At 46.3% G+C, this 9,927-nt stretch overlaps 1 protein-coding gene across 1 annotated transcript in view; it reads right to left on the bottom strand.

The window, feature by feature from the left end:
* RTN1 (reticulon 1) overlaps window positions 1–9,927 on the bottom strand; it is a 107,585-nt gene that overhangs the window by 30,057 nt on the left and 67,601 nt on the right. Inside the window, exons 2-3 of the mRNA XM_048484664.1 lie at window positions 6,516–7,250; window positions 3,051–3,851 (exon numbers count right to left, since the gene is read on the bottom strand). Coding sequence (XP_048340621.1) covers window positions 3,051–3,851; window positions 6,516–7,250 — 1,536 coding nt within the window. The remainder of the gene's footprint in view (window positions 1–3,050; window positions 3,852–6,515; window positions 7,251–9,927) is intronic.

Below are 9,927 nucleotides of genomic sequence, written 5' to 3'. Positions count from 1 at the left end.
CCCCTGCCAGCATGGCCAATTGGCCATGCTGGCAGGGGCTGATGGGAATTGTACTCCATAACATCTGGAGTGCCAAAGGTTCGCCACCACCTAGAGCATCCCTAACAAGTGTTTGTCCAGGCACAACTTCATGACTGCCAGTGAGGAGTGACTGACCACCTCCCTGGGCAGCAAATCCACTGCTGAACTACTCTTATTGCAAAAAAATGTTTTCCTAATATCAGTACCGTTCTGCCCATCATTTAAACCCAATATTGTGAGTCCTGGTAATTGTAGGCTGTTGCTCCAGGTGCAAATAGCAGAAGGCCTGCAGGAAAAGGTCCTGTCTGTGTAACCCCCATGCTCAGAATGGGTTGACCCAGAAAGGGGTGGAGACCCAAAGCAGCAAGAGGCTGCAGAGCTCATGTAGTTTGGAGGAGACAAGGCTACCAGACTCGGACCTTGATTTGTATAAGCCCTTAACACCTTGTTAAGGTAACTGCAATGTTGTTGGGAACTAGTGGGAAGGGGGTTGTTTATTTTTGCTATGTTGTAAATGTTGGAGTTTATTGTTTCAGGGTTTTTTTGTGGTTATAATGGGTGAGAGTTCTCCTGGAAACCTTCATCGCGTTGAATCCTGTTCATCAAGCCCTTGGAGTCTTCAGGAGCCAACCCACTTGCAGGAAGAATTGGACTTGGCAGTATCAGAAGACTGTAACTAGAAGGACTTGAAATGAAACCTGAACAGGACCTTGAAGTGTGATGTTAAATGTTGATGTTTGATGTTATATGTTAAGAAAGTAAACCATTTTGTTTTTAAAATTTGTTCTTTGCAAACTCATTCCAAGTTCTGCCCCACAGAACCCACAAGCTGAGGTTACATCTGCATCCCAGAAGAGGAAATGGCAGCAGGAGAATAGAGACAGTTCTTCTCACCTCTACATGACGTTCTGCAACTTTCCAAGTCCTGTCTCGTATACAGCTATTAAAGGTGCAGAAATCAGAGGAAAGCAAAGATATCTGGATCCTCTTGGAGATCCTCTTTGAATCCCTACTCACCGAGAAGCCCCCAGATGACCTTGCGATACTCATTATATCTCAGCCTGTATTTGAGTTGGTGTGAAATTAAGATTATTCAAGAGGGATGGGAGGATTAAAATAATCTGGAATAGTTCATCCAACCATGAAGCCCAACTGAGACCAAAGTGCAGCTATCTGGACTATCTGAGAGCCAGTGCAGTACAGTGGTTAAGAGCAATGGTTATGGTAGTCTGGAGAACTGGGTTTGATTCCCCTCTCCTCCACATAATTGTCTCCTGTACTTGGGCTTTCTCATCTGGCGGCCATTTTTTGGTACCCACAATCCCGTGACAGAATTCCAAAAGTGCACACAGGCTCCAAAAGATAGAAGGACACCTCTTCCATGGCATCAACACACTTTTCTGTGAGGCTTCTGGCAACTGCGGAGATTGTCCTGCCCTGCTGATTTTTGAGGGAAGCCAGTATCTTTTTTGAATAGAGCATCTTACATTCAAATAGCAAAGAAATCAAATCTTTGGATACTGGAACTATGAACGGCTAAGACAGGTCTTTCCACAAATCTGAAAAGGGACCCAGATTTGTATGAAAAATCTGAAATATAAAAATAATCAATTGAGGGAAATAATAAAAGGAGAATCTGTAGCTTTAAGGCACAGATTTCCTCAGTGGACATTGCCAGACAACCAGACTTCAGGCTTGGTTGTCCTCAGTAAAGGTCAAGGAGAAGGGGCAGAGTTGTTCCAGGTCTATTTTGGCTTTTGAGGGAAGACTCACTGGGGCCAGGCCGGGTAGGGTTGCCAGACCTAGGTTTTGTGGTGCAATGTGAGGAGGGCAGTATTTGGGGAAGGGAGGGGCCACAACAGGGCATAATCGCAAATACCTTCTGCTAGTCAGAGGAGTGCTGATCCCAACAGACCAGGGGTCTGACTCAGTATGGTGGATTCTGGACGGCACGAATATAACATTTGTAGGATGTTATATAAAGCGTTTTGGGGAAGAACTTCGCACAGCTCTCTTCCCCAAAATGAGTTCAGCCCATTATTATTTCCCTCAACCAGGGTTTTTTCAAAAATCGCCACACTAGTAATCTTTCCTCCCCCAACCAGGGTCGAAAATGATTTCTGCCTGCTGAGTGAATGCCAGCAGGCAGGAAACGCTTTGTTTCTCCTGCCCAAACCTCTCACTTTTGCTTCCACCATTTTGTGTGATGCAGGAGATTCTTCGTGGAGATTCCCCATAGAGGTTTTCTCTGCTTGCAGCTCATCCAATTGCTATTTCACTGTAAAAAGTGGATTAATGAAGTATGTTTAGCCTAATGATCCTGTGCACATATCTTTTTTCGTTTTGTTTTGTTTTGAGGGGGATATCTGCACAGTTTCACAGACATACCCCTCAAAATAACAAAAAAGGGAAAAACAACATGTGCACAAGATTGCTAGGCTAAATTAACTTTATTCATCGACTTTTACAGCAAAATAGCAAATGGATGAGCTGCAAGCAGAGGAAACCTCCAGGGGGAATTTCCATGGAGAATTGCCTACAGCACACACAACAGCGGGAACACTGTGAAACTGACCAGAGCTCCATGCAGCAGGCAGGAAAATAGATCCATTTTGGCTGACAATGCTTGAGTTCTCCCGTGCTGTCAGAACACAAAATCCTCAAATGGATCTTTTTATAATCTATTGGGGGAGATGATAAAAGGAATCTCTATAGCTTTAAGGCACAGATTTCCTCAGTGGGCATTGCTAGAGAACCAGATTCCAGGCCTGGTTGTCCTCAGTAAAAGGAAGGAAGGGGCAGTATGCTGTGCGGAATCCATCTACGAGAGCTTCATGCATTAATTAAATCATCTCTCAAAATTAGCAATTTCACATTTGTTCTCTACTGATCGTGTTTTCCAATTCGATGCAAAGTACCCTCGAAGTTTCCTCCTGCATCCGCTGCGTCAAAATGATCCGTACCACACCTGGATGACATTTAGACAAAGGTCCCCCACTGTTTGGAACATACAACGTGCCCACAATTACCTTTTTGCTTATTTAGAAATGGCAGTGGAGGAGAAGGCCAGGGACTCCTAGCCACCGAGCCCTTGGAAGGCGGCTGGCTCACGCCCACAGCTGCCGCTGCATCCGACGACTTCTTCTGAGCTATTTTGTCCTTTTTCTCTTCGGCAACAAAGGGGGAGGAGGAGGAAGACAGGTCGACGTTTGCTTTCGGTGTGGCGAAGGAGCACTTCAGGTAGGAGGCAGAGTCTGCGAGGTTTTCTCTATTCATCCTGCTCTCCTTGGAGCTATTTACATGGAAGTTTGAAGCCACCCGGCTGTCGTTTCGGGAGTTGTTCTCTTCCTGGATGATGTCCATGATGACCGGCTTCATCAAAGGGGAGTCGTGTTCCCGTTTGGGGCTCTCCTCCGAGGCCGACGAAGCGTCGCAGGACTCGATAATAAGCTCGCTGTCCAGCTCGGCCTCTCGTTCTTCCCTCAGGATGCTGTACTGTATGGAAGGGGAGGCCGGGGAAGGCGGTGGGCCCCCCGCGTGGCTGAAGGTCATGTAGTTGGAGTGGAGAACCTCTTCGGCAGCTAAGGGGTCTTCCGAGACCAGCTCTATTTCGGAATCGCCAGACTCAGCGCTGCTCCCTTCGTTGTCTACGTGAGGGCCGCTCCCAGAAAGGCTTGATTTGCTTTTGGGGTCTTGTTTTTTCGGCACGGTCGCAGGCAGATGTTGGCCACTGGGGCGTTCGCGGGAAAAGCCCTTTGCTTCTTTAATGGCATTCATAAGTTCTTCTTCGGACAGGCTCCCTTTCCCTTGGGACTCTGAGCCGGAGGGTTCTGGAATGTCGAGTGAGAAGGAACCAGGAAAGGGAAAGAAAAGAAGAAGTAGATGAAACAGAATAAAATAGAGGGACGACAAAGAGAAAGAAATGTTTGCATGAGCAAAAATCAGTTTTTCCCCTCTTCTCCGGAAAACACAAACTAATTCCCAATTGACAACAGCAATAAAAACTATTCAAGTTATTACAGTTATTACAAAAGGCAGTTATTACAAAAGGCATCAAGCATTTCCCCCATACACATGAGCCATTTTCCACATCTGGAGTTCATACAGATCCCACACAAGTTCTGAGTAGCGAAGGTTTATCTGGTGAACCAGATGTGTTTCCGCACTCCTACATTCCTGCTGGGTGACCTTGGGCTAGTCACAGCTCTCTCAGAAATCTCTCAGCCCCACCTACCTCACGGGGTGTCTGTTGTAGGGAGAGGAAGGGAAAGGAGCTTGTAAGCCACCTTGAGTCTCCTTACAGGAGAGAAAGGTGGGGTATAAATCCAAACTTCGGGGATAGGCGGCCTATAAGTTTAATAAAATAATAATAATAATAATAATAATAATAATAATAATAATAATAATAATAATAATAATAATAATAATAATAATAATAATAATAATAACAACAACAACAACAAACTCTTTTTCTCTTTGTTCTGGTGGGTTTTCCGGGCTTTGTGGCTGTGGTCTGGTGGATCTTGTTCCTAATGTTCCACCTGCATCTGCGGCTGGCATCTTCAGAGGTGTATCACAGAGGGAAGTCTGTTACACATTATTTGCTATTTTGGGACACAGTGTGTAACAGACTTCCCTCTATGATACACCTCTGAAGATGCCAGCCACAGATGCAGGTGGAACGTTAGGAATAAGATCCACCAGACCACGGCCGCACAACCCGGAAAACCCACCAGAACCAGTGGCCAATCTGTTCCTCTGGAGATCCAACCACAGGGCATAGAGGCTGAGCCCTTCATTAAAACATCAGAAGAGCCCTGCTGGATCAGACCGGTGGTCCATCCAGTCCAGCTTCTGATCTCACAATCAGTTCCTTTAAAGTTACTTTAACCCCCAGCCTCAGAAAGGTAACTAGGGCTGCCAGTCTCCAGGTGGTATCAAGCAAAATGACTGTCCCTCCAACAATAAATCACTATCTATAAATGTATATTCTTTGTATTAATGGAAATCGGAAAAAAATACTTACGTTACAAAAGACTCTGGTTCTTAATTCCTATCAGTCTGAAAGACCTGCAGCTGACCCAGTTTGCATAATAGTTTGTATATAAGTGAGATGTTACAATTTAAGTTAAGGACATATGCAAGCATTTCAGACTGACTGGAATTCATGAATTACAGTCCCGAGGTGTGTATTTGACAGTTTATGAATGCATTTGAAATTTCAACTGTTTGTTTGTATGCTACTTTCTATAATATTCTAATTTAGAATTAGAATTAGAATATAATATTTTTAGAATTTTTAGGTTAGAATGCTGGACGCCCCCCCTTTTGGGGGAGGTGACGAAATTACTATAGTAGATTAGTGAACGCCATCTATTTTACAGTAGTTTATCATATTATTAGGAATGTTTTATGGTTGTCGCTGCTTTTAAATGTTTTAATTTAATTATTTACATTGTTTTCCCTCTGCTGTACACCGCCCAGAGCCCTCCGGGGATGGGGCGGTATAAAAGCTTAAAAAATAAATAAATAAATAAATAAATAAATAAATAACGCTGTCATTTAGAACTGAGTTTTCCACAAGATGTAAAATGAGGTAGTAGAAGAGTTTAGATTTATACCCGGCCTTTCTCTCCTATAAAGAGGGGCTTACAAACTCATTTTCCTTCCTCTTCCCACAACAAGCACCTTGTGAGGTAGGTGAACTGGAAAAAGGAAAACAGATTCCAATGTAGGATTTTTCAAAAGGACTTCTGATTTAACAATTTTTTGAAAATCCCGGGTTAAGAGAAATAAAACAGGGCAGACCCGTTTTGGAGATGAGACCTGTGTGAAGTCCCCACCCCCCACCCCCGCTGCAAAAAAATGGTTTGTATGCTGTCCTACACCCGGATCTTTTGGCCTGTGCAGAATCCACCAAAGTGGCTTACAAACTCCTTCCCTTTCTCCCCTATTGTGAACTAGGTGGGTCTGAGAGGATTCTGAGAACAGTGACTGGCCCAAGGTCACCCAGCAGGCTTCATGTGTAGGAGTGGGAAAACAAACTCAGTTCACCAGATAAGAGTCCACCCCTCATGTGCAGGTGAAGACTCAAACCCAGTTCTCTAGATTAGAGTTCACCACTACAACATGCTGGATCAAAGAATACGTTTCAAGTTTCTAGCAACATGGGCTTGAATTTGTGTAGATTTGCCACCCTCCCAGTTGGGCCTGGCAATATCTCAGAATTGCTACTGTTCTCCAGAGATCAGTTGGAAACTGATGGATACTCTATAGTTTTACCATAGATTTTCCAGAGACTCCTAGAGCTACACTACGCGGCTTCCTTTTTTAACTGGAAGTGACACAATGCCACAGCCATTGTTGTGCATTTTTAAAAAATTATTGCACTGTTGCAGAGTGGTAGCACTCAACAGAATTGGCAGGGATTCCCCACCTTGACTCGGAGTTTAGGGGCTCTAATCCACACCCCGAAACGCAGGGGTTTTTTTTACCTGTTCCTGATGAAGGTGGTGTAATAGAACCTGGGCTGTCATCCTCCGGCTCAGACACAGTCACGGTTGGGACTACCTCGTGGCTTGGTTTGAGGCCTGCTTCTCCTTTTCCAGCAATGTTCTCCTTGGCATCAGGCTCCCAAACTGGGCTTTCGATCTCAGTGAAAGTAATCTTGACTGGGGTTTCTACTGAGGCATGGTACTGATGGTCACCAAACGTTTCTGAGGAGAAAATGGACCCCTCGAACAGTCCTGGCTCTTTGGCCGCACGTTTTTCCTCAAAAGCTGTCCCTTTGGAGCCAGGCCTATCCTCCCCCCACTTATTACTCCAGCTTGGTGGTCCCATGTCTCCCAGGCCGGTATCACACCGCTCCTGGGACTTAATCTCTTCCGATCGACTGATGTCCATGTATTTGTAAGCTTCCGATTTCATTTGCTCCATGGGATCAGCAAAGGTTTTGTTGACATCGGTGGGTTCCGCCGGGGTCATCTCTATCCCCGAATCAGAGGTGAACAAGCCGTGAGACTCGAAAGTGGTCCCGTCCTGGGTGTGGAATCCTTCGGTGCTGTCTGAAGTCGTAACGTGGCCGTCCCCCTTCGGCTGAATCCCACTGAAGTAGGACGAATCCTGAGGAGACGTATAGAGGTCATCAGAAATCAAAGAGGTGTAAAAGGTGCCTCTGTCCGATGCCTTGGAAGAACCGTAATCGTAGAGATGAGATGTCGCCATGCCTCCTAAAACACAAAGAAAGGACATTTCGTGAGGTAAAGTTCTTATCTGGCTAAGATTTTCTTACTCACCTTTAGTGCTTTCAGTACAACCAAGTGAGCAGTGTCAAAACCATGTAGAAACCCATGAAGACAGGAACAAAACATCTCTGTTTGGGTTGACCGCGAGATATCCTGGAATTGTAACTGATGTAACAGATTAAGTTGGGTTGCCATTTCCAGGTTGGGGAATTTCTGGAAATTTTGGGGGCGGAGCCTGAGGAGGGTGGGGTTTGGGGACAGAGGGGCTTCACTGGAGTATAATGTAGGCTGACCAGACGTCCCGCTTTTGGTGGGACAGTCCCGCCTTGAAACAACTTGTCCCGCATCCCGCGGTTTTTTTTTTTCAAATGTCCCGGGTTTTGGAAGGCTGCCGTACTGCCTTCTGGGGCTCAAGGCAGTACGGCAGCCTCCCGCGCGGCTGCAGGAGCGCATGGCCTTCTGGGGTGCTGCCGTTTCCTGCCCTGTCACAGGGTGGGAAACAGGAGCGCCCCAAAAGGCCGTACGCTCCTGCGGCTGCGCGCGCCCACCTGTCCCGGTTCGCGAAGGTGACCATCTGGTCACCTTAGTATAATGCCATAGAGTCCACCTTCCAAAGAAGCAGTTTTCTCCAAGTGAACTGATTTCTGTAGCCTAGAGATCAGTTGTAATCCTAGGACAGGGGTCTGCAACCAATTGGCCATGGTGGCAGGGGCCGATGGGAATTGTAGTCCATGAACATCTGGAGAGCCGCAGGTTGCAGACCCCTGTCCTAGGAGATATCCAGTCTGCACTTGGAGATTGGCAGCCCTACAGATCATTTCCCCCTGGAGAAAAATGGCTGCTTTGGATTCAATGGCATTATATTCAGCTGAGGTCCTTCCCCTCTCCAATCCCCTCCCTCTCCAAGCTCAACCCCCTGAAATCTCCAGGAATTTCCCATCCCAGAGTTGGCAACCTTACTCCCAGTACACATTTCCTCCCTCGTAACAGAAGCGAGCAGCACCTTTAAGACTAGCAATTCGTGCCCAGATCAGACAATGCAAGACCGTAGCCATTAACAATAATTGGGGATTCTCTGATTAGGGCAACAACTGAGAAAGACTCTAAGAAATTCTGGTCAATCGTCTGCGGTGATTTTTCCTCAGCAGGCAATTTGTCTGCAAAGAGCCCTAGCAACGTATGGCATCAATATTTCACTGAGGTTTTTTATGCTGCGCCTTTTGATACATATTCCACTGAGAACCTACAACTTGAAAGTTTCCCAGAATGGTTGCCTGTTACTGCTCTCGAGACCAGAAGGTTGATCGATCAAACAAAATCATGCAAGGCACCCGGCCCAGACTCACTTCCTCCTGAGTTTTTATAAGTCCTTTAAAAACTGGTGGGCGCCTGTTTTGGCCTCTCTCCTTACCTATATAGGTAAAACTGGAATAATTCCTCCTTCATGGACTAGACTAGAGCGATAATAATTTCTATCTTTAAGAAAGGAGACGCAGCCAAACCTGTTCATTACACTCCAATAAGCAGTGGTGGGATCCAAAAATTTTAGTAACAGGTTCCCATGATGGTGGGATTCAAACTGTGGCGTAGCGCCAATGGGGCTGACTAGAGCCCATGGAAACAATCCAGGTTGCTTTCACACCTTTGCACAGAGACACTACTTTTTCTTTTTAAAAATTCCTGCAACCCATGCGTCGCTGCGCAGGCCTATAGAAATTAGCCCCCACAGCCATGTCGGTTGTCCCACAATTTGATCGGTTGCACCCAGTGGTGGGATCCAAAAATGTTAGTAACAGGTTCCCATGGTGGTGGGATTCAAACTGGGGCGTAGCACCAATGGGGCTGGGTGGGGCATGACGGGGGCGTGGCTGGGCATTCTGGCGGGGCATTTCTGGGGCGGGGCTGTGGCAAGGACTCAGACGCTGTGCCGGTCCTTGGGTGGCAAACGAATGCACACAGGCGCAGGCCTCCACGCACGCCAGTGCACCTCCTGCTAGACTGCTTTAAGTTCTGCGTGCTACTGCTGAGAGGAGGGGCGTAACTAAGGCAAAAATCACGAGGCAAAATCACCAATTAGGAACCCCCGCTCAGCACACACAAATAATTAGTAACCTAGTCTCGGGAACCTGTGAGAACCTGCTGGATCCCACCTCTGCCAATAAGCCTATTAGGCATTTCGGGAAAGTTGTATGCAAAGCACTTAATAGAGAAACTCTCTCTGTGGATTTCTAAGAACAAAATCGTTGGTCCCGAGCAGACGGGCCTCCCGGTTTCCCCTCTGATATTAATATTCGTTTGTAAATCCCATGCGGGCACAATCCTTGCTTTTTTGCTTGTGCGATTCCTCAAAGCACCAAACACTTTGCACACTTACGGTGGGTGTGCAAGATGCATCTGTATAGTAGGGGCTGGTACCCTTCTCGTAACGGGAGGAACGGGGGGCACAACAGCTCTTGCCTGCACAAAACCCACGTAGACCCAATTTGCCTTTGAAATTCTTTCCCCGTGTTTCCATAGCTACAGCTGCTACCTATGAGTTGCTTATCTCGGGAAGCCAAGAAAGGAGGGAAGGCTAAAATAACTTTTGTTTCGCTTACTCACTTAAGAAAGAAAAATGATGCTTTTAGGTACAGATACAGCCCGGCAGATGGTGCTCTCAGTA

The sequence above is a fragment of the Sphaerodactylus townsendi genome, linkage group LG02 (genome assembly GCF_021028975.2).
Source record: "Sphaerodactylus townsendi isolate TG3544 linkage group LG02, MPM_Stown_v2.3, whole genome shotgun sequence".
Classification (NCBI taxonomy): Eukaryota; Metazoa; Chordata; class Lepidosauria; order Squamata; family Sphaerodactylidae; genus Sphaerodactylus; species Sphaerodactylus townsendi.
Note: the sequence above shows the minus strand (reverse complement) of the source record. Positions and strands in the feature narration are given on the sequence as shown.